Source organism: Canis lupus, chromosome 20 (assembly GCF_048164855.1).
Source record: "Canis lupus baileyi chromosome 20, mCanLup2.hap1, whole genome shotgun sequence".
In the NCBI taxonomy this organism is placed as follows: Eukaryota; Metazoa; Chordata; class Mammalia; order Carnivora; family Canidae; genus Canis; species Canis lupus.
Genome location: NC_132857.1, coordinates 21,128,240 through 21,154,368, shown reverse-complemented (window position 1 = coordinate 21,154,368; position 26,129 = coordinate 21,128,240). Strand labels below are relative to the sequence as shown.

Here is a 26,129-nt window from a genome sequence, read left to right as displayed (position 1 = left end):
CTAGCCTCAGCAAGCAGACAACAAAAAGACATTAAAGGCATTCAAATTGGCAAAGAAGAAGTCAAACTCTCCCTCTTCGCCGATGACATGATACTCTACATCGAAAACCCAAAAGTCTCCACCCCAAGATTGCTAGAACTCATACAGCAATTTGGTAGCGTGGCAGGATACAAAATCAATGCCCAGAAATCAGTGGCATTTCTATACACTAAAAATGAGACTGAAGAAAGAGAAATTAAGGAGTCAATCCCATTTACAATTGCACCCAAAAGCATAAGATACCTAGGAATAAACCTAACCAAAGAGGTAAAGGATCTATACCCTCAAAACTATAGAACACTTCTGAAAGAAATTGAGGAAGACACAAAGAGATGGAAAAATATTCCATGCTCATGGATTGGCAGAATTAAGATTGTGAAAATGTCAATGTTACCCAGGGCAATATACACGTTTAATGCAATCCCTATCAAAATACCATGGACTTTCTTCAGAGAGTTAGAACAAACTATTTTAAGATTTGTGTGCAATCAGAAAAGACCCCGAATAGCCAGGGGAATTTTAAAAAAGAAAACCATATCTGGGGGCATCACAATGCCAGATTTCAGGTTGTACTACAAAGTTGTGGTCATCAAGACAGTGTGGTACCAGCACAAAAACAGACACATAGATCAATGGAACAGAATAGAGAACCCAGAAGTGGACCCTGAACTTTATGGTCAACTAATATTCGATAAAGGAGGAAAGACTATCCATGGGAAGAAAGACAGTCTCTTCAATAAATGGTGCTGAGAAAATTGGACATCCACATGCAGAAGAATGAAACTAGACCACTCTCTTTCACCATACACAAAGATAAACTCAAAATGGATGAAAGATCTAAATGTGAGACAAGATTCCATCAAAATCCTAGAGGAGAACACAGGCAACACCCTTTTTGAACTCGGCCACAGTAACTTCTTGCAAGAACATCCACAAAGGCAAAAGAAACAAAAGCAAAAATGAACTATTGGGACTTCATCAAGATAAGAAGCTTTTACACAGCAAAGGATACAGTCAACAAAACTAAAAGACAACCTACAGAATGGGAGAAGATATTTGCAAATGACATATCAGATAAAGGGCTAGTTTCCAAGATCTATAAAGAACTTCTTAAACTCAACACCAAAGAAACAAACAATCCAATCATGAAATGGGAAAAAGACATGAAGAGAAATCTCACAGAGGAAGACATAGACATGGCCAACACGCACATGAGAAAATGCTCTGCATCACTTGCCATCAGGGAAATACAAATCAAAACCACAATGAGATACCACCTCACACCAGTGAGAGTGGGGAAAATTAACAAGGCAGGAAACCACAAATGTTGGAGAGGATGCGGAGAAAAGGGAACCCTCTTACACTGTTGGGGGGAATGTGAACTGGTGCAGCCACTCTGGAGAACTGTGTGGAGGTTCCTCAAAGAGTTAAAAATAGACCTGCCCTACGACCGAGCAATTGCACTGTTGGGGATTTACCCCAAAGATACAGATGCAATGAAACGCCAGGACACCTGCACCCCGATGTTTATAGCAGCAATAGCCACAATAGCCAAGCTGTGGAAGGAGCCTCGGTGTCCATCGAAAGATGAATGGATAAAGAAGATGTGGTTTATGTATACAATGGAATATTACTCAGCTATTAGAAATGACAAATACCCACCATTTGCTTCAACGTGGATGGAACTGGAGGGTATTATGCTGAGTGAAGTAAGTCAATCGGAGAAGGACAAACATTATATGTTCTCATTCATTTGGGGAATATAAATAATAGTGAAAGGGAATATAAGGGAAGGGAGAAGAAATGTGTGGGAAATATCAGAAAGGGAGACAGAAAGTAAAGACTGCTAACTCTGGGAAATGAACTAGGGGGTGGTAGAAGGGGAGGAGGGCGGGGGGTGGGAGTGAATAGGTGACGGGCACTGAGGGTTATTCTGTATGTTAGTAAATTGAACACCAATAAAAAATAAATTTAAAAAAAAAAGAAAATCAGGAAGAAAATTCAAATTATCCTTATTTATAATACAAAGAAATAACGACAGTTAATAATTTAGTATTTAACCTCTAAGACCTTTTTACATAAATGTTTCATCTTTATAAAATATATCATTTTGTTTTTGTAACTTGTATTTCTTATTTCTTTTCATGTGAACTAATATATGATATACTAATATATAATACTGCTTTTATTGACTACAGAATATTCCAATTTATAGATATACCATAATTTCTTTAACCAATCTCTTCAATATTAGATACACAGGCTTTACTTACTTTTTTTTTTAGCAGCTCTTCAAGGAACAGGACAATATTCCTTTTTCTTTTCCTTAAATATTTTATTTATTTATTCATGAGAGAGAAGCAGAGACGTAGACAGAGGGAGAAGCAGACTCCTCACAGGAAGCCTGAAGTGGGATTTGATCCCTGGACCGGGATCATGCCCTGAGCCAAAGGCAGACACTCAACTGCTGAGCCACACCGGCATCCCATAATATTCCTTTTTCAAACAAAATTTACTGGCTGTGATCTCTTTTTGGACTTAAAAATTAAGCACAAGTTGGGTTTATGTCTAATAGGGAAGATAGTAATAATTTAAAACGTCAAGGACAACTTTTGATGTGACAATGTAAATTAAATTTTTGAAAGTTTATCTTGGAGATCTTTATGGTTTAATTTTAAGAAAGAAATTAGTGAGACACACATAGTTCAGAATTTAAAACACCACTGAAAATAATCTTTCCAACCAAGTTGTCCTTTCAGCATTTATTAAGAAAGGTCAGGTTAATCAGGAACATAGCCACCCAAATGTTTTTTTCCCATCAAAAATGCATTTTTCCAAGAGTAATACACTAAGAAAAGTATGTCAGACAACATGATAGTAATTACCTCCTTATCAATGGTCATTCAAGATTATATTTATAAATTATTAAAGTTTCAGCACATTCAAGGATTTAGGATTTTGAAAGAAAGGAAAGGGAGATACTGAACATAAAATTCTCAGTATGATGTCCTATAAGAAATGGAAAACAGAAGAAGAGGAGAAAACAATAACATAAGAAGTTATATCTATTACTGGTTTCTTCAGTGTAATCAGGTCACAGTGCTAAGCTTCTGGCATGATTTTAAGTTCACCTGCCCTCCACATGGCTCTCTACCACTTTTTTCCTTTTGCTTCTCGCTTTTATTTTTGTTGTTCTCTGATTCTGTTTTTGTTCCCCAAACTGCACTTTCCCTGGCTACTTCTAAGCAAGACCTCCTTTTTCTTTCTTTAGGGCACCCATTATTCTACAGCCATCATGTATAACGTTTGATATATTCTTGGTTATAGGTTTTATTTAAAAGTTTTTAAGAGGCTACTTAAGTTAACAAATACTACTTTGATGTTATGTCTTTTAGCTTTAGCTAAAAAATTTCCAGAATAAGAAATTAAGTTCCACTGCTGTCCTTTCCTCCATCTATGCATAATAATTGTACTTTTATTCTTTGACCTATTTAAACTACAATTTCATCATCACAAAATAGTTACCAGGCTAGATGTCTACTCTGTGAAGTACTAGGGATATAATCATAAAGTCAAATACTATGACTTTTAAAAACAGGAAGCTTTAGCAATGTAATCCAGTTACCTTTTACCATATAATGTCCAGCTACTGAAAATCATGAAGATCCAGGTAAAATAATCTGGCTATCAATATAAACACTTTTTTTCAAGTCTCTTCAAGTATTTTTCTGCACAATAGATAAAATCCAGACAAGATTCTTTCAAGAATATTTAATTGTTTAAAGATATTTGCAAATGATATACCCAGTAAGGGATTAACATCCAAAATATGTAAAGAACTCGTACAACTCAAGACCAAAGCAACAAGTAATCCAATGAAAAAAATGTGCAGAAAACCTGAACAGATCTTATTTCGAAGAAGACATACAGATGGCCAACAGACACATGAAAAGATGCTCAACATTACTATTCATCAGGGAAATGCGAATCAAAACCACAATGAGATAACATTTCACATCAATCAGAACGGCTAGTAACAGAAAGACTAGAAATGACAAGTAGTAGTGAGAATGTGGAAAAAGGGGAGCCCTTGTACATTCTTAGTGGGAATGCAGCCTCACTGGAAAATAGTATAGAGGTTCCTCAAAAAACTAAAAATGGAAGTACTTGTGATAAATGATTATAACTATGATCCAGTAATTGTACTTCTGGGTATTACCCAAAGAAGAAAAAACAGTAATTCAAAACAAAGTATGCACCTCTATGTTTATTGCAGCATTATTTATTTACATGAGACAAAATACAGAGGCAATGCAATGAAAGTATCTGTTGATAGATAAATGGGTAAAGAAAATGTGGCATATATACACAATGGAATATTATTAGCCAGAAAAAAGAATAATTCCTTGCCATTCACAACAGTTTGGATAGACCTAGAGGGTATTATGCTAAGTAAAGTAAGTCAGAGAAAGACAAATATATGGTTTCACTTATATGTGGAATCTAAAAAACAAATGAACAAATACCAACAACAACAAAAAGAGAAACAGACTCATTAATATAGAGAACTAACTAGTGATCACCAGAGAAGAAGGCGGTGAGGAGATGGGTGAAATAAGAGAAGAAGACTCAGGGGTACAAACCTCAGTCACAAAATAAGTCATGGGATGAAAAGTACAGCATAGGGAATATAGTCAATAATATTGTAATAACTATATAGTGACAAATGGTAACTAGACTTATCCTATACTTTTCATGGTGAACTTTTTATAATATAAATAATTATCAAATCACTATTTGTATACCTGAAACTAGTATTATGTCAACTATGTCAGTTAAATTTTTAAAAATGAATATTTAGTTGTCTTCATTCTTCATTAGGGCACAACCCTCTTTCATGGGAGAAATTGAACAAAAAGTCGTAGGAAAGGAAGGGAATCTTTTAGGAAGCAATCCATGGCATACTGGACATTATGGTGGCATCACACTCGCATCCAATAAAGTTCTACAGTATTCAAGCAATATTCCAAGGACTTTTTAAGTTTAAAAAAGACACATTTGATGCCAGTTATAGGAAAGAATTTTAAGAGGAGGTACTTAGCCTTCTATAAAAAGTGAAACTGCTATTCCCTATTTCTTCATTAGAATAGAATATACAGTAAATCACAATTATATCACAATTAAACATTAGCAAATTATTTCCATTTCAGATAGCTAACTTGTCTTGGGAAATTAAACTTTAAATAAATTTTAAATAAAGGTTTCTAAAGTAAGAAACTGGATTCTATAAAATTTTAAGGAAAAGAGCCAAGATTAATTCTTAATCTGTGAGATATTTTGTAACATTACAATATTCCTTATCTTAAAATAATTTGATTTATTTAAGTTGTTTTCATCACCAACTACAATCTACATACCTGTGTGGCTACGGATATGAACTCTCAGTGTACCACTGCTGGCAAATTTCTGGCCACAGTAAGGGCAGATTTTCTCCTTTTCTCCTGTATGTGTCTAAATGGAAAGGAATAAAAAGGGTTCAGGATAAATATAAAGATTTAGGTAAAGATGATTAAGTGCCTCTGACAATGGTAAATCCTTTTTTTCCAGGATTATGTTTCATTAAAATGATTTAATATCACAATGAGATTTTAAACAATTTATCATGAATATTCCCACTGGTTAAAAAAAAAAAAAAAAAAAAAAAAGCCCCAAACCTTAGAATCATGAATTAGTGCTAATTTGAAAATAATTCTGCAGTTTACTTTTTAAGCCTTTATGGAGCCCCCAAGTAAAAATGATTAAGTTACACAAAACCAGTATATGCTGGCAAAACCACATAATCAAAATGGGGTTACAGCTGCCCTTGACTGCTGCCAAGAAACACTTCCTTAGAAGCATTTTCCACATTCTTTGTGTGTATTTAACTCTTGAGAACAGAATTAATCTCAATAAAGTAATCTGTTATTTGCATTATGCCTGCCTGACTGGATTGATTTTACTGCAAAGCAAAAAGAAATATATATTTGATTTGATTTTTAAAATTAGCCGGTGTTAATTGAGTAGTCAATTTGAAAGAACATCTTTGCCCTCAACATACCTCTAATGTCAGCATAAAGCAACCACACAAGGATAGGTGAATCTGTATCATCAAAAGTGAATTTTGACAGAATGTTAGTTCAAAGAAAAGAGTGACCTTTCCCAAAAGAGGAGGCAGATGGAGCTTTTAAAACTTATCTCACAATCTCATGAGGAGACCAATTATTCTACCACCGTCAAAATAGGTCATTCCAATAAATGAGGGGTCAGAGCTACTTTTCAAGTCCCATTGTTTTTCAAACTTAGGAGAAGGTAAAAAGAAGGGAGAAAAAAGAAATTACTTCAGATATCTGCACATTCTCCATGAGACTATTTTTAATATTATTTTATTTTATTTTATTTATTCATGAGAGACACACACACAGAGAGAAAGAGAGAGGCAGAGACACAGGCAGAGGGAGAAGCAGGCTCCACGCAGGGAGCCCGATATTGGACTCGATCTCAGGTCTCCAGGATCACACCCTGGGCCAAAGGCAGGTGTTAAACCACTGAGCCACCCAGGGATCCCCTATTTTTAATATTTTTTTCAATGATGACCTACACGTCAATAAAAGTACACAGTGGATCATATGGGTTACCACCACAAAACAGTTACCAGGGCCTGTGTTTGCATAGTTTTTGGGCAAATTACTGGCACTGCCATGGGCTAATGTATAAAAAAGAGGAAAGGCTTCTTTTTTTTTTCAGTAATGTGTTCCCAGAAGGAACACACAGGCTGGCATAGAGCAAAAGGGGTAGGGCAGTTACCTCATCACCTGACAATCTCAGAAAGCAAGCAATTTGGCAAAATATTCTCCATATTAAATTAATTGCTAACTTTGATATAATTAGTTTCACAGCCTTACTGGTACTGAATTTGAAATTTTTCATATTTGAATTATAATTTGTATTTGAATATACACTATTATATTTGTCATTCTTAAAAGAATTATAAACCAAATGCCTTAGTCAACATCAGTGTCCTTTTAAATATTTTTCCATTGAAAATGATTCACATTATATTCAAGTTTAAGAAATATAGTCTAACCAATTGCCACACTAGCCAATGACACTGGCTACAACAGACATCTCCTTGATTCTGCATTTGGCAAGCACTTAACTTTCCATTTTCACTACAAGTTCTTATTTAAAACAGTTATACATTCTTTACAGTAAGAGCCGTTACTCCCCTGTTCCCCATTATGGCTCATTTTAAAGGAAATGGTATAACATTTTAACATATAGCAGACCTATACTCTTCTCATTCCCTGACAAAAGCAGCAAAATACAACAGTTTTTTCTTGATTAGTATAAGATTGTTTAGAAATTGCATATATCTATTATTACAACATTGGATATTCCAAACAAGCAACTACCTATTTATTTACAGTATCTTTATACAACCCACAGAATTTCTTTTGCTGTTACATAAGTATTTCATTGCTGACTTACATGACCTAAGTTCCTGGTCAGGAATATAAGTTCCAAACTAAACAACATTAAGTCGACATTAATGAAAAGAATTAAGATGCTCTTTAGTTTAATTCAAAAATGCAGCTTATTATTAGGTATGGGAATTTGGTTCAATGGTTTTAAAAGACATTTAAGGTACAATAGTAAAATATCTTAAATATAGATAAAGCATGAAAACAGATTACTACAACCATAATGCTGGATAAATGTATGAACAAAAATGATCAATGCTCTCCAAAATGTCCTCTATGACAATCTGTGATTGTGGATAAATGACTATCAATCTCCTTTGAAAATGTATTATTTTTTCCCACAATTAAAATGTGACACAAATTTATTAAATTCATGCAGAAAAGTAGTTCAAGCAAAGAGATCTGAAAGACTATCTTCCCATGAAATTTGAAAAAAGAAGACAATTATCATTAAAGACATGAGAATAGAAAGTTCCTCAAATCGAATTAAAAAAAAAAAAAAGTTCCTCAAATCAGTCCTTTGGCCCAGCTATTACTACAGGTAGGTACCAAAATAAAAGTCACATTGTAGCAGGAGTCACTTCTTCATAATCACTCAGCAGTATACACTAAGTGGCAGAATCTATTACACTTCACAGTCATTTCTAAAGCCCACATTAAAACCTTTAATGGTGTTTGTTACACTATGAATTTTGCTATTTTTGAAAACACACTTAAAATGTACTTACAATGCAAATAAAGATAACCTCCTGATTTGCCTAAAGTAATGAGCATAATGCAAAAAGATTATCTCCCAAACAACATAAGGAAGAACATCATTTTATTTGAGTGAAGCAGATACTTATCAAGTCCCTCTTCTATACTAGGAACTTCCCTGAGTCCTAGAGTTCCAAGATGAAGAACCATTCCAATACTAGAAAAGAGGTCAGTCTAATAACTTGTCAATGAATATCTGAATTAGCTCTGAAAAATAAAATTGAGGCACTACTCATTTTTAAAATAAAACTCCACATGAATCCAAAAGTGTACAAAAATTGACAAGCTCCTCCGCATTGACTACTTTATACAACCCATCTATCATCATAGCTCAGGGCTATGCAAAATCCACACCTAAATCTAGGTTCACTTTCATCCCAATTATATAGCTCTTCTGAAAAACTATAAAGAACAACACTTTCTGAAGAGCTCATATAAATCATGCATCCCTTATTTGTCATTTTGAGTAAATATGTTGATTAATTAATATAAAATTGATTATCACAGGATAATGCACAGTATCATGCCCATATTGCTGAGGGATATAATCCATTCAAACTCACAGAAGGCTTCTACTTACTTTCTTATGACTTCTAAGCACTGAAGGTGTAACAAATGCCTTATTACACAGCTCACATCTGTATTTCTTGTGTCTTTCATGGACCACCTGGACATGAACATTTAAGGTATCTTTTCTTTTAAAGGTAGCATCACAGTGATGGCACTTGAAAGTCCTCTCACCTTAGAAATGAAAAAGTCAAACAAGAGAAAGATCAGATGCAATAGCAGGGTGATGTTAACTCCCTCTAATGGGTACCAGATATAGTGGCTTTCCTCCAAAACATTAGCTTTATTACTAACAATTTATCATAACCAGAAAAGGTAATTTTTCACATCTTTTGATTCCATATTTGCTAATTCATTCTGTGACCAGTGGGAAGTGTTTTAACTTTCTTATGTTCTCAGCCTCTTTAACTGGAAAATGTGGAGACTCAATTAGCTAATTTCCTAAAGGAAACAATGAACTTTCTTTAAAAGTATATATTTCTAAGGCAGGGTGTCAGGTCTGAAGTAAGTAGATTCTTGTGGTGACAAAAGGCTTCTGTCAGGCAGAGTAAATGGCCTTTGGGGTGGATCCTAAACTCTCCTCACACCCACCACAACTCTTATGGCCTTTAAGGGACAGGGACAGGCAGACAGGGTCATAAGAAGCAAAATGGGGAGGGAAGCCCCTGAGGGCACACAGATATGGGTGAGCCCCCCTTTAGGCCAAGAGGGCTACAACATCCCTTCCTTCCTCAGCACTATCTCAGGAAGTTGGACTAGGGACTCCTTAACATGGTCCTTGGTCTGCTAATTTTTTATTCACTGGGGAAGGGTTTAACTTCCAGGCTCTCACACAGGTTGGGGGGCTGCCTCTCAGAGACACAGCTGGATTGGGGCAACTATCCTTTTCTACCCCCTACGCCCCTGGGTAACTGTGAGGGTTTTCACCTTGTTCTCATTCTATAGCATAGGACTGCAGAGAAAGCAACTCCACAAACTATGTTTAGGGGATGTCTGGTATGGCATTTTTTTTTAAACTTTTATATAATGCTACCCTTACAGGTCTTCTTAAAGTCTAACCTTCACTCATCTATTTTAAATACATTTTAAGTGATAAATATGTACAATTAGAAGACAGTTTTATCTCTCAGGAAGTTATAAAATGCATGTAGTACATGATTATATAAGTAAGACAGACTAGTATTTGAATATATTTTCCTTTTTTAAAGAACAATGATATTAGCATAGATTCACATATTATATTCACTAAGACAAATATAACTTTCTACAATGAAATAAGAGACTACCTCACTTTCAACCAAACTCTTCTAATTTCCCTCCATTATAACTAGCATAGATTTAGAAACATGAAGATCCTATTATTTCTTCATACCAAATTTAAGGAAGGAAGGACAAAAGAAGGAAAAAGGAAAAAAAAAGAAAAAGACAAATTACCCTTCAAAAACAGAATTATGAATCTTTAACTTAAAATATTTGAAAGCTCTGTTGAAATCTGATGCTTGGAACAAAGTCACATCCAAACCATGCACAAACTGTGTAGATTCTGAGTGCTATGTTTATATGTTGCCTTTGTGCACTTTTGTTGCTAGTTGCTAGTTGCTATAACCTACTTTATATATCTTCTTAGATGTATTTAAATACTTTATTTGTATAATATGTATAATAAGTGAGAGTAAAAGAGAATGTCAACAATATATGACTATAAATAATACCAAAACAACTCAGGGCCGAAAAGAAATTAAAAAACAAAAACAAGGAGTGCCTGGGCTGCACGGTCGGTTAAATGTCAGACTCTTGGTCTTGGTTCAGGTCATGATCTCAGGGTCCTGGGATCAAGCCCCTGATTAGGCCTCTGCACTCAGTGGGGGTTCTGTTTAGGATTCCCTTCCACTCCATCTCCCTCTCCCCCACCCCTTCAAAATAAATAAATCTTTAAAATTAATTAGAAAACAAAAACAAAACAAAAAAGCAATCCTTCAAGATTTCTCCTACCAAAGCATTTCCATTAAACTATCACATGAATCAAAGTACTGATTCCTATACAAAGACCTCATTAAGCTATACCAAGGGAGTCCTTACCTTCTTTCAAATTTTAATTCCAGATTTCTTTGTTTTAAGCTTATCAGAATTTTTTAACTTTGATGAGATTTTATCTGATGTTATCAGATTTCTTTGCCTTAAAGAAATAAACATAGGATTAAAGATAGGATTTTTCCTATCTTAAAACCAAGAAGCTAGCTAGTAACCTGCTTTTTGGTGTTCAGTGTGTTAGAAAATAGCAATATTTTCCAAAATAATTATGACAAGTTATTCTTCATATTTTGAGCCAGAGTGCTGATATAAATTTCTAAAATAGCCTGCATGTTTTGAAGCTAAACACGTTATAATTTTTATATTGTGTAAGGTAACATCTAATATTTTGTCTTATTCTGCCCACTACTGTTTTTTCCCATCTTTTTAGCTCACTAGCCTTATCTGATATTTAACTTTACCTTCAATAGCCCACTTACTCAATTACAAAGCTGATTTTCCAGCCAACTGTCTTGGTGCAGCTTCAGAAAGCCTTTGATTAATGTGCTGATCAACATTATATTATATACAGAATGGAGAGGCACAGTCTACACTGCTGCTTCATCCTATGTCTCAAGTTTACGAGAATTAGCAGAAAACAAAAGTAGTAGATTCCTTATAATAAAAATTTCTTGCTGTTATTGAAAATAAAATTTCATCTATCCAAAGAAAAACTTCCGGAGCATTAGGCCCAATTTGGCCACAGGAATCTTAATAGTATGAATGAGGCTCATTGTCCCAATCCCTATTCTAAAATCCATTCATCTCATAATGATTGTTTTTCTTAATCAAATGATAGCAAAATGAGATGGAAGTTCCTGCTGTTACATGACAAATTTTATTTCTCAAATGCATATCTGTCTTTAATAAGGAAATAGAAAGTGGTGTTGAAAATTCTCCAGAGCTTTAAGGTAAAATGTAGGATGGCAAGACCCTAACAATATCTCCTTTGTAGGAAAAGATGCATTTTGTCATGATCATTACCACTCAGCACTTTTTGAAACTTTAATATTTTTGTTATTTTGAATTTTAGAACTTCTACTGTACCAGAGAAAATTTCTTCCAAGATACTATCTTATCTATACAGTTGTCACAACTGATTAATTGTTTTGCATTCCTCAGAAATATTAAAAATTTAATCAGCAGTAGTAACCTTGTTTCCGAAGATATTCTACTGATTAAACATCTCAAAAGCAGTAAATACAAATATTACCAACATTATGCCATTTTTCTTTAATTTTAGATACAGTAATGTAGCAAATGTCCGGTTACTTCAATATCCGAACACAGAACCCATTTTAAAACTCAGCTTAGCAATAGCATGTTCTCTGAAATAAAGTGATGGAAAGTATCCTGCCATGATGTGGGTATAAGGTGTGGTATTCTAAATATAGCTCCGAGTGTAACTGCCTCACAAATTTGCATGGTGAGTATGTGTACAACTCAACCCCAAAATAAAAGAAATGCTCTTGCCAAAAGAAGTAAGAAGTCAAAGGCAGTGTATAGTATTAGGAAAAGCACCTATCGGAACCTGGATGTTACCTCCAGAGCTAGAACCCTGTGTATGTCACCGTGTTTATCTGAGTCTCAATTTTCTCTATTCCCCTCAATTAATAGGTTAAATTAGATGTGCACTCTGATCTTTTCAACTTTAAAAGTCTGTGAACTAATAAAATCATGCCAGACATCTGCATATTTTAAAGGGTCAGATATGTTTCCTTAATCATTTTATTTAAAAGGGAACAAAAATGTCTATTTCAGAACAAATTTCAAAGATACCTTACTGAACATAAGACAAGATTTTATATACAAACTTTAAACAGTGGAAAGAACTAATATAAAACAAAATGTCTGATAAAATGAGTTATCTTAATATAGGAAAATAAAGTAACAATAAAGGAAGAAAAGGCAAAAGGCAGAATTACCAGCCCTTTTATATGCAAAAGCAGATCACATAACTACATATGGGTCCACTTCTATAATGTCTAGATTCTCAAAAGTTATAAGAATGAAGTTTGAGATCATTCAGTTTCTCCTCAACTGCTTGTATTGTGACTTACTGTTATGTATGAGCAGGTGTCTCTGCAAAGAAAATGGGGTTCGGAACAAAGCTTTACATTCCTCACATTGGAATGGTCTCTCTTCAGAATGGGTCTGCAGATGAAAGAAACTGTGAGTCAGGAGAGTCTGGAATCCTCTAGTCATGACAACAAATGGAGCCTGTATTCATGATGTGGAAGAGGAAAGGGAAGGTAGACAATATCTTTTTTCTTCTGGTGACATTCTTTCACCATAAAACTGTAAACACAAATATGCCATGTTCACAGGAGAAAAATCACTGTATTTTTAAATTCTCACATTAATTATAAATTTGATAAATAATAAAGGAGGGAACCTGGGTAGCTAAGTCAATTGAGTGTCTGCCTTTGTTTCAGGGTGTGATCCCAGGGTCCTGGGATTGAGCCCCACATTGGGCTCCCTGCTCAGAGAGGAGCCTGCTTCTCTCCCCCTCTCTCTATCTCTCTTCTACCTTCCCCCACCTCCACCCTCGCACATGCTCTCTTGCTCTCACTCTATTTCAAATAGATAAAGAAAATATTCAAAAAAATAAAGGAAATTGTTTCTATAATCTCAAAATGCTAATCTGAATACACACAGACTTCTCAAGATTTACTTTGCAGAATAAAATGATATACAATTTCTCTGAAGACTGAACTTTCTTGCTAGTACAACATTTTCAACATAATGAAAGGAAACTGGTAAAAAGGAGAGTTTCCATCTTTTCCCCTCAACTCCATTGAATAATTTCCAATGATTTTTAGTCCTAGATATAGTTTTCCCCCTAAATTAAACTAAAACATTTACTCATAATTAAACCAGGTAACATTCATTAAACATTTATTTTGTCTCACTGCTACACTCAACACTACATGAATTGTTTCACTTAATTCCACCAGTAACTTGATGAACAAAACACTATTACTGTCCTCATTTTACAGACGAGAAAACTAAGTAAGGCTCAAAGAGTTTCAGCACCTTGCCAGGGATCAAAAAGCATTGATGCAGCAAGCACCTTTAAACACTTAACAAACAAAAACTCACTGATAAGCAATAAACATCAGAAAACTACCTGCTAGATCTAAGGCTTAGAAACAAAAACAAAACAAAAACACAACAAAACACTATGCTTATTCACTTCACTTGTTTTTTATTACACATCAGTATTAACCTGTCTGGCACAAGTCAGTGTATAAAATCCTATTCTACAATGCATGGCAAGATAACAATGCTCATAAATGCCAAAATACCAAAATTGAACTATATTCTCTAATTATAATAAAAAAATCATCAAATTCATGTTTTTATGATACATTTGCTATAAAAATAAATAAATAAATAAAGCTCTTTATTCACAGCATTCAGATTTATTTATTCTTTTTAAAGATTTTTTACTACTTATTCATGAGAGACACAGAAAGAGGCAGAGACATAGGCAGAGGGAGTAGTAGGCACCATGCAGGAGCCCGATGCAGGACTCAATCCCAGAACTCTGCCATCATGTCCTGAGCTGAAGGCAGAGGCTCAACTGCTGAGCAACCCAGGAGTCCCAAACACCCAGATTCTTTATTGTTCTCCTAGTTAATGCTAATAATATTATGAAAAACTGAACTCTGGACTTCAATTTTCAACCCACATTACAAAAAGTATACTTCTTTCCTTCTGGAATTTTTGTAGTGTGTACTATACTGCAATGGGGCAAGGAGTTCCTATTTAACAATATTAACCAAATTAACTGTTAGAGGCCCTGTAAACCAAATTCTGGGAAGTGACTTAGGCATGTATATTCAGCAAACTTTACATGATTTAAGATATCCTGCTGGATAACATGGTCCTAATGTACCTTTACAAACTCATAACCTACACTCATTTTCTATCAATACACTCAATCATACCTCATATTGGCTTACTCAACCTTGGACTTTTCATATGGTTTTTGAGTCTTCATTTTTTAGACACAGCATGGAATTACCTCTGTCACATGTGTCCATATATTGAAATGCCACTCTTCCATGAGCTGTCTCAAAACTGTCTCTTTTATTTCCTGGCTTCTTTATTACAATTTCACCAGTTTCCCTTTACATATGACTTACCACATTTTTCAAGTTCCAAAAAATATTATTAATAACATGACTACTTACTCTAGAAACTTTCCAAAAATACAACAAAAGGGTAAAAAAAGCCCATATTCTGACAAACCAAAGGAAAATACTGTCAACAATTTTGTATATAAAATCTATTAATTACTTTCTAGAGCATACAGATTTAAACATTTTCTTAGTTTAATGTACATTATAATATTCAAGATCTAAGTATTACCTATTAACATAATGTTGGTGAAAAAGGAATCATGGCTGTTTTCAGTTATAAAAAATATAGAGAAAGGATACGGGGAACAAATATTTAAAATCTGGGATAAACTACACTTATTCAAATGCATTTAATCACATAAACGAACATGACAGCTGGGAGTAAAATAGAACAAAGAAAAAATTGCTTCCATTACATAAAATATATGGACATTTAGTATGGGAAATTTGGCATTTCAAATTGGTAGGAGAGCAATGCACTGTATAGTAAATGGTTTTGAGGCAACTGTATAGACATTTAGAAAAAATTAAGCTGGATATATTATCATTTCTTTCTTTCGATAAATGCCATTTCAACTCAGCTTTTTTTCAAATGTGAAGCATAAAACCCTAAATATACTAGAAGAAAATATGAGAGAATTTTTAAATACTTTGCAGGGCAGGGAAAGACTTTCTAACAGTTTCCTGGCAGAAACTCATATTTAGATGAGAGAAAGCATTAAAATTAAAACTGCAAAGCAAGATGTTTGGTGACAAAGAAAATATATGCAACATAAACCGTTAATATAAAGAGTCACAGCACATTAATAAGAAAAGATGAACACTCCAGAGAAAAGTGCTTTCCTCCAAATAGCACTCTTGAAATTTCACTCATTACTTATCTTGTGCCCAGTCCATGCTATGCACTTCATGCCCCTATGTGCCACGTGCCAGTCCTATTTTACACACTGAGGATATAGCAGTAAAAACAAGACTAAGTCCCTGCTATCATGGAGCTCTGAGGAGAGAAAGACATTAACAAATGATAAAATATGAAATGCATGGTATGGAGAGACATAGACAAGGTAAAGGGATAGCAAAGTTTCAAAGAACAGGGCAGCAATTTTAAACAGTAGTCAAAGAAATTCTAGTTCAGAAGATGACTTGAGAGAAGAATTGATGGAAGTGAGGGAGTAAGGACATATCTCCCTCTGAGTGATCTGGACAGGAAACACCATGGAGGTTAGGGTGGTTGGAGAGAGTGGAAGAGGCATGGAAGTGAGGAGATAAGGTCAAAAGGGAAAAGAATGGGAAGGAGAAGAATATAATGCAGGGCCTGGTTGACCATTGCAGGAATGTTGTCTTTGACTAAGAGAAAAAATGTCAAATGAGTTGTGAGCAGTTGAGTGGTATGATTCACTTGCCATTTAATAGTATGCTAAGGTAGCTGTGCTGAGAACAGGACAGAGGGGGACAAGGGAAAGTAGAGAAACCAGAGAAGCCATAGCAATAAACCAAACAAGAGATAAATAAGGCCGATATCAGAGCAGTAGCCACCAACATGAGAGAAGTAGTATATTTCTGGATATATGATGAAAGTTAACAAGTTTTGTAGAGAGGCTTTAATTTGAAGCACGAGACACAGAAAAGCCTGCCTTCAAGATTGTGATGGGAGTAATGGTAGGATGGATCAGCCACTAACTAATACAAGTAAAGAGCAAGCAAGAAATGTTTGATGGAAGGTAAGGGGTTCAGTTTTGAGTGGGTTCAAATGACTATTAAAAGAGGTCTAGTAGACAGTGGAATATTTCAAGTCTGCATTATAGTGTATAACATTTGGGGATGTCAGATTATATAGCGTTAGTATTTAAAGCCGTGAATACAATGAGAGAATGAATATTAAAGAAAAATACTCTCTGTGGTGTATCAGATTGGCAAAGGTGAGGAAAAGGGATATCATTCATTGTTGACAAAAGGGTAAGAACGAGCAACCTCGTATCTTGTAACCAGGAAGGTACTTCTTCTGAGTGACAGTGTGGCTCTAGTGACAAAAATGACAAATGCATATACTCTTTGGCTAGCCAACTCCCTTTACAGACATATATCTGACAAATTTTTACATAAGCAAAAACTTTTCAAAAAAGAAAAATCTCCTGGGATCCCTGGGTGGCTCAGTGGTTTAGCGCCTGCCTTCGGCCCAGGGTGTGATCCTGGAGTCCCGAGATCAAGTCCCACATCAGGCTCCCTGCATGGAGCCTGCTTCTCCCTCTGCCTGTGTCTCTGCCTCTCTCTCTCTGTGTCTCTCATGAATAAATAAATAAAATGTTTTTTAAAAATCTCCTAAATGCCCATCAACAGATATAAACCTGGTTAATTAAATCTGAGTAGCTATTGTATATTTATTTTGATATGGAAAAACCCCTATTACATATTTAGAGTGTCAAAAGCACAATGCAAAACATATATAGAATACTATATGCTGCATATATACACACTTATAGAAGAGGGTGTAGGAAGATGTCCTACAAAACATGGGAGGTTTTTCATAGTAAAGTGGAAAGTGGTATTTGACAGAGCTTTCATTTTCTTCTTTATACCTTTCTTTGATATTTTAATTTTCTACAAAGAGTAGATGATATTATTACAAAAAGAAAAAAACTCTTATGTTTTTAGAGCATCCATATTGGAACAAAGGATTGCATTAGTCTTCCAAAAATATGATATTCCACCCTGGTCAATTCATGCTCTTTTTCCAAATCTAGGACAATGCAACCTGTGGTTATGATATAGTAGCTTGATGATTAAATAACGTGGGGCAGCATTAACACCTATGTTAATCAAATCAACACCACAATGATCAGATATGGCCTGAAGTCAAGAGCTATTTTAAGTAGTAAGCTGTTAGTGGATAGCCAGATGAATAAATATTTTTGTCAAAAAAATTCCAATACCACCAACTGAGTTGTGATGGCATGACTTGTCAAAGTCTCAGCATAATGTACAAGTATTGGATAAAATTAAGCTACTTACAAGGTGCTTATGCTTCAATTTTTAATCTATAAAGGGTGCCAAACTTTTCACTGACTTTTTTTTAAGATTTATTTTTAAGATTTATTTATTTATTCATGAGAGATACAGAGAGAGGGAAAGACACAGGCACAGGGGGGAAGCAGGCTTCCTGCAGGGAGCCCGATGCGGAACTCGATCCCAGGAACCTGGGATCATGCCCTAAGCCGAAGGTAGACGCTCAACCGCTGAGCCACCCAGGCGTTCCTTCACTGATTTATTAATTGTATTATCCTTCAACTTCAACATTCTCCTACTTAAATGCCAAGTCACTGATGACACAGATATAACAGATGAACTCGTCCATGAACTATACATATATCATTTTATGCATTGTACCATATATCTTCTTATGCACCAAGTCTGATTGCTGTTGCAGATGTAGAAAATACGTAAGAAATGTGTTGCACTATTTATAACACCTAATAAAATGTCTCAAGAATGCTTCAGGTTTTCAACATAATTTTTATACAATATTCAGCAAATTAGCACATTTACAGCTACACAAGCCAAACACTAATTTCATGAGAACAGAATAAAATTTTCATCAGACCCATTCACAATTAAAAATTATAACCCTATACCAATATATATTGCTTTGTAGTAACAGTATTACTGGAAATGATATTTCTTCTTTGGGTCATGCACGAAGCAAAAAAACTCTCAAAATTCAGAGGAAATAACTAGAGATAAAAATTTGGAGAAAATATTCCTGAGATACATAGGTCAGAACTACTCTTTTTTTTTTTAAGAGTCCTGTTATTGAAATCCAAAGTCTGCATATCATAAGTATATTACTATCCCACTGGGTCACATAATAAACCTAAGGCCGCACAAAATTTGTGTCATCTGGCTGTTTACAAGGTCTGTGGATTAAATTTTTACTGTCAGCTTTATAACTGGCTTCCTTAAAGGGCTTCCTCCTCACAAAAATGAATGGAAACTAGAAAGCTATCAAAGAAATCAGCTCAGCACAGGAAAAGGTAGCTCATTTCACACAGATAAATTAAGATTATAAAATTGAGGTTATGCTGTTACAGAAGTATAGTCTTTCATAGCCAAGCACAACCACTGCTTGAAAGCCACAATTCCATTAGTACAAAGCCCTAACTCGACAGAGCCAACTACTGAAGCCTCAAGTTTATACCCTGATTAAGGCAAAAGAATTTGCTAAAAGAAGGAATAATCATAGACTTGCAGAATTCTTCTTTGGAGGGCAGCAATTTAGACTCCCACTAAGGGAGTCTTCCCTTCTATATCACTGCTAAAACATGCTATCTCATATTTCTAACCAAGGATGCTTCTAATCAATACTGTTTCAAGCATATGACACTTCAGGCTAGCCGATTTGACCATTAATTTAAAAGTTCTGCCTCTACAATGGCCACCATTTATTACAGCAAGCCTAGAGTTACACAGAACAAGTACATTCTGTCTACCACAACGAAGCTCTTTGAATATATGGAAACAGCAACCATGTTCTTTCACAAACTGTTGAGGTAACAGACACCTGTAGCTTCCCTCATGAAAATATGGCTTTCAGACACATCACAGGAATTGTAAAGCAGAATTTCCTGAATAAAAGTAGGCATCCTAATTTTTATAACTCATATGGAATAATTCACAGCTATTATACCAGCTTCTCTAGTGGATGACTTGTTTGGTATGCCAGATGGCTAAATAAATTGATAATTCTGCATTGAATTTTATGCACCATCCAAAAATAAACAAGTGTAGATACCTAAAACACAAACAGACAAATAGACAATAATAAATTGTTGGATTTTATAGATTCTAATCCTATATAAAATTACACTATCTAAAAATTAATACTAGTTATTGAATTAGAAATTGTCTTCTTAAAATATAAATCCCTAGAAATTAACAAATAGGATAATGATAATAATAATAAGATAAAAAACTAACATATAATAAGATAATAACAAGATTCAAATATTTGTCTAGACAAGATGGATAGATAGTTGGATGGACAGAGAATAAAATGTGTGTGTGCATGTGTGTGTGTGTGTGTGTGTGTGTGTGTGCTGTGTATGTATATTTAAGCCACCGTCCAATCATCTAAGTGTCAAGATCACCAGAGGACATATTCTCAATGAAACCCTTATAAAGACTAATCTAATTTTCAACGAATACAGATGTAAACTAAATCAAAAGATCAGAGTTTAGAGTTAGTTTCTAATTTTAAATATAAAACATCTAAGATGGATATTAGGTTCAAAGCCTATTTTCTACTGAAAATACTGCACTTCAGCATATTTTAATTATAACATACAGTTCTCATTTGTGCACTTTTAGTTTTCATTGATTCAGGTTTGTGGCATTTGCTGGTATAATACAAATTGTTCATTTGTTTTATTTTCAGATCCCACATATAAGTGAAATCATATGGTATTTGTCTTTCTCTGTCTGACTTATTTCACTCAGAATAATGCCCTCCAGGACTTGTCACAAATGGCAAGATCTCATTCTCTTTTATGGCTGAGTAATATTCTATTGTGTATATACCACATCTCCTTTATTCATTTATCTATCAATTGACACTTCCATGGACACTTGGATTGCTTCCAAATATTGGCTAGTGTAAATCACAGGGAACATATGTCTTTTTGAATTGATGTTTTTGTACTCTTTGGGTAAATACTCAGTAGTGAAATTATTGGATCATATGGTATTTTTTCAGTTTTAATTTTTTAAGAAACCTCTATACTGTTTTCCATAGTGATTGCACCACTTTACATTCCCACTAACAGTGCATAGGGCTCCCTTTTCTCCACATCCTCACCAACACTTGTTATTTATCTTTCTGATGCTAGCCATTCTGACAGGTATTAAGTGGTATTTCATTGTGGTTTTGACTTGTAAAAGTTGTTGTATGAGGAGTATTTTTCAAAAATATATAATTTCCCATTTAATTTAACTTAGCTTCCAAATTTATATTACCAACTCACTAAAATTGTTGATATCATTAAAAAATTCATTGCCCTATGTGTTGAGAGTTGATACAGGTATACTTCTTGCCTTCATAAAAAATTTCCTCTATATACTATAATCTATAAGTCACAGAGTTTTATGTTTTATCTTCTCTTGCTGTAACGAGCCATCACACATCTTTTGGCTATTGCTAATCTAAGTTTTGGTTTTGCTTTTGTTTTTAATTCCTCCTTCACTTAATCTTCATCTAATAGGTCCTGTGGGCTAGGAAATGAGTCAATTGAACTTGGTAAAATTTCAGGTAGGGTAAAAGTGGAAATGATAAAGAAAGGATCTCCACGTTATGGCTAAATAATATATTTTAATACATGAAAAACATGAAATTTAGCAGTAGTGGAGAATTAATTTATAATTATAGAGGAAGATGAGTTATGTTATTGTTTCCTGTTCTTTCTACCAAAAAGGGGAAAGAATAAAACATTTCTGATCCATTTCCTCTCCCTCTGCCCCTCCCCCAGCACATGTTCGTGCTCTGTCTCTAAAATAAATACATAAATCCTAAAAAAATAAATAACAAAAATAAATCAGGACCTAATTCCATACCTTAAAAAATTCTTCAAGGATTAAAGTGCGATTTAAAAAGAAAATAATACAACTTTTTTTTTTTTTTTTTTTTTTATGATAAGCACACAGTGAGAGAGAGAGAGGCGGAGACACAGAGGGAGAAGCAGGCTCCATGCACCAGGAGCCCGACGTGGGACTCGATCCCGGGTCTCCAGGATCGCGCCCCGGGCCAAAGGCAGGCGCCAAACCGCTGCGCCACCCAGGGATCCCAATAATACAACTTTTAAAGAGGAATGCTTCCATAGTATTGGAATAAGAAAGTTTTCTAAATAAGACACAAAACTCAAAAGCTGCATATACTCAGAAGCCATACAACTCATAATCCATGTCATACTTCAAAACATAAAAATGTAAATCCTTTATTCAAAAGATACAAGTTGATAAATGGGGACAAATATTAAAAACAAACATAGCAAAGGATTAACATTCATAATACATATAGCGCTCCTAGAAACCAATGAGAAAACAGTCAAATAATCCAATAGAAAAGTGGATAAAGAGTACCTACAAGCATTTTTCAAAAGTAATGTAAATGGAACATAAATTTGTAAAAAGAACACGACTTCACTAACAATTGCTTAAATGCAATATCACTTTTCAATTCTCAGACTGAAGAAAAAAAAAACTAACGAAATCAAATGTTGATGGTACAGATAAAGGGGGACTTTAGTCCCTGCTAAATGAAAGCAGAGCTTTTTCAGAAGGCAGTCAGGCAGGAGATATCCAAACTTAAAGAAAACCTACTATTTTATTAAAGAAAACTAGTTTTCATTAATTGCTAATAATAACTATTACATAAATTTCATAAGTAAGATTTGCACTAATACTCGACATGGTTATCAAGTTTTATGTAAAAGGATGTTTACTGAATTACTCCTCAAAATAGTAATAGTCATACAAAAATGAGTAGCTTTACATGAACCTACCTGAAAAACTCTCCAAGTCATAATGTTAAGGCAAAGAAGTGGTTCCAGAATGACATCTATGTCCTAAAACCATTTACATTTAAATATACTTATCTCTCAGAAGAAAAGCTAAACTCTTGTGCTTTTCTCCATATTCTATCCAGAAGAATGTCCTTTTATACAAAACATCAGAGTGACATGTGGAAGTTACTGAAGATCTGACTGGGGCAATGGAGGAGATGGCTAGTATGCATTGCACTTGAAAAATTCACATCTAATCTAACACTTTGGAATCTCTTTCCAATAATCACTCCTCCCAGTTTCTAGCCTCATCTTTCCAATTCTGCCACCCAAACACAAACAATTCCCACCTTCTCGTTTCTAATTTTCCACATTCTGACCCATTATAAACAGTGAGAAAGTATGTCAACGGCATTATGCTGAGAATAAAAATTATATTTTACTCAGTGTACAAAATATCCAATTATTAGGATCATCAGTGTTTGAATATAGTATTAGATGTGGTCATAATTAATAATTTGTACAAATAATGGGTATAGTTAGTTAATATATTTAAGAAAGTCCCAAAAAGTATCCACTGGGGAGGGGACTGGAATTGTAGAGGACTAGGGAAGGTGGGTGCTGTCAGGGTTTACAATCTAAATTGTATAACTGAAGACCCATGCATTCCTATGTGATTTTAAGATGTATTTTCTTAATAAATTAAGATATCTACTATCAAAAAAACAAAATTAACTTAAAAAAAGTCACCTTTCTCTCCTTGATTATTTCTAGCATTGTGGTTTTAAGAGTGTTATGGATGTATATTTGACCAGGCAGGTCAAGTGAAAGGAGTTCAAAACCCTGGACTGGGTTGGGCTGGGCTGGTAGAAAGCAGAGCAGAGAGCAAAGCAGATATCCACTGAACAATGAGCTCAGGAGGTAAGTGTTAGTCTGAAGCTTTAAGGCAGAGAGACAAGACTTAGAGGCCAGAGGTTTTAGAAGGCAAAGGCCCACAGGAGCTGGGGGCGAAGAAGTTCTGAAGGGCATTGAGCAATGATATGGTTCTGGCAAACACTAGGACGTACAGTCTTCAGTTGATGACTCCTAAGTTAATATTTGGGGGTGGGGAGAATGGAGGGAGTAGAATCAAGCTAGGAGGGAGGTTTCTCTATTGAAGTCCAAGAATAAAGGGGGACACTGATTTGGCAGTAACTGAACACCAAGTCAAGTATATTTCAGAATTGTAACAGTTCAAATTAAAGGTTTAAAGAGTAGTACTTAGGTATCTCAGACTGGGTAAACTCAATTAGTATACAAAGAATACAATCAAGATTTCCCAGTGTATCACTAGACCACCAAGATCCTCATAAAATCAAAAGTTAGGAAGAGTGTACAGAAAAACACTGCAAATGTGACAAAATGTACTGCAAGTATACATATTTTTAAAACCACTTTTCATGTTTTGATAACTACTTAACTAAGAACATTAAATCTTAGTTTTTTGTGATAATCTTTTCATGGATTTTATTTATTCAGAAAACATGTGCCACATTCAAAGCACAATGTGGTCAATAAGTGCTATGAATTTTAAGTATAGCGTCTATCTTCAAAGCTTATAGTTTAATATGGAAAATAGAGTGCTTATGTAGACAGTGCTATCTCATCATGCACTTTAGAAAAAATAGTTTAAATAGAATAAGCAATTGCCATCAGCTAAATAAGCTTCAAACAAATATCCATCTCTTGTTTCCCTCTGTCAGGTTCAATTCCTGCATGCCACTCTTGGTGTGAGCACCTCATCATTGTGAATGTGCTTCCAGAACACAAAAATAGATAATTTTGTTATCAAAAAGCACCTTAAATGAATGAGTCACTACTTCATGTACAGCATGCCTAAAGAAGAGAAATCTGGTACAAAGTTAAAGGAAAAAGTAACCACGAAAGAACTATTCTTTCAGTCTACAACATGGCACCGTCTTTGGAAGATTTTTAAAGTTTTTTTGCTATATAAAATTTATACTATATATTATATGGTTTTAGAATCTAATCCACGATTCCTTAGGGAGAGAGTTATCCTTTGCTTTAAAGAGGTTTAATAACATTTTACATGGGCAAAGTCTGATCTGCAATGTGTGTCAAACAGACCATGACCAAAAAGTAGTTTCTATATTGAAACTCAACACACATACACATACACACACAAACACATGTATTATTTTATTAGATTGCCCTCACCTTTATATTTTCTATTGTATTTTTTAATAGCTATTCATGACAAATTGATTTCAAGACACAAAGTGGTCTTGGCCCAAAGTTTGGAAATCACTAGATGAGATATAGTATAGGAGGCCCAATGGAATTATTATAGGAAAAGGTATGAACAGAGTTCCTTATAGGCCTCTAAAATTCATCTCTGAAGGAATATGTAAATGGTCAGAAAGAAGTCTTTTATTTGAATAGACATACCTCTGTCCCCAGAAGCTTGTTTATGACTTCATCAGGACAAAACTTCTTCATATTCATCTCCATCATCAAGCCTATAGTGCCAGCTTCATGATCCAGGATGACTGAGTCCATCTAGATATCCTGCCTATAGCAGGAGGAGGGAAGCACTATAAACCTTATCTCAAGTTTGCTTTGCAATAAATTTGATAAGGAACAAAATGGAAGGTAAAGACTAACTGACTAGTTTCTGGCACCTGTAGTTCTGAAGTGTCTGTCCAGTTGTGATTTACAGATCTAGTTAGATCTAGATAAACAGAAACTATTTTAGCTAGGTCCAAAAATTTAAACTAGTAATCAGGTCAAATATTTGTCAGAAAGGATTAGGGAGAGGAAATTTTGACCTATTCAGCCTACGTAATTGGCAAAATGATGAAACAAGTAATTAAGTTTTAGAAACAAAATCACCCTTTCTAAATTTGATATTGCCATAATCAGATTGAAAGATAATATAGGTTTTTCAGGCAAATCCAAATGCTCAGAGCAGAACTGACCTTAAAATGAATAAAGTTAAGTATATTAAAAATACAAAAGTTACATAACCATAGAAATCAAAACAGTAATTAATTCATTTAAAATAACAACCTTTGGTACTGCTATATATATGATGGAAATTAGTTGAACTCAAATGCTTTTGGTTTTTTTTTTTTTTTTTTTCTGATTTCCTTGCATATCCTTATTTTTCAATTTCCCAACCGGCCATCAATGAATAATGATGGAAGAAAAAGTTTATTTGCTTTTTTTCACATTAACTCTTGGAGAATATTTCAGACTCTTTCACTTAACCATACCAAATACATTCTAGGATCCTAATAGTGAGAAGCACATTTGTCTATAGCAAACAGATTAAATGTGCTTTCCACTTTGGAAATTACAGGCATCATTATCTCTATCCTTCCCAAGACATCATTATTACTTTCATATGATTTATGGCTGAATGTATGAGAGATGGTGCAAAGATCCTGTGCCAAATTCCCATATGGCATATAACATAAGCC

General features: G+C 34.5%; 1 protein-coding gene across 10 annotated transcripts in view; it reads right to left on the bottom strand.

Annotated features, from left to right (window-relative positions):
- The window catches only part of PRDM5 (PR/SET domain 5), a 200,509-nt gene that overhangs the window by 61,325 nt on the left and 113,055 nt on the right, over positions 1 to 26,129 (bottom strand). For 6 of the 10 annotated variants that reach the window (XM_072788558.1, XM_072788557.1, XM_072788562.1 and 3 more), the window contains 4 exons: positions 13,013 to 13,106; positions 8,896 to 9,056; positions 6,137 to 6,178; positions 5,457 to 5,550 (listed from right to left, as the gene is read on the bottom strand). In XM_072788558.1, the coding sequence (XP_072644659.1) occupies positions 5,457 to 5,550; positions 6,137 to 6,178; positions 8,896 to 9,056; positions 13,013 to 13,106 (391 nt within the window). The remainder of the gene's footprint in view (positions 1 to 5,456; positions 5,551 to 6,136; positions 6,179 to 8,895; positions 9,057 to 13,012; positions 13,107 to 26,129) is intronic. The other 4 variants (XM_072788560.1, XM_072788559.1, XM_072788565.1 and 1 more) reach the window with 1 other exon arrangement.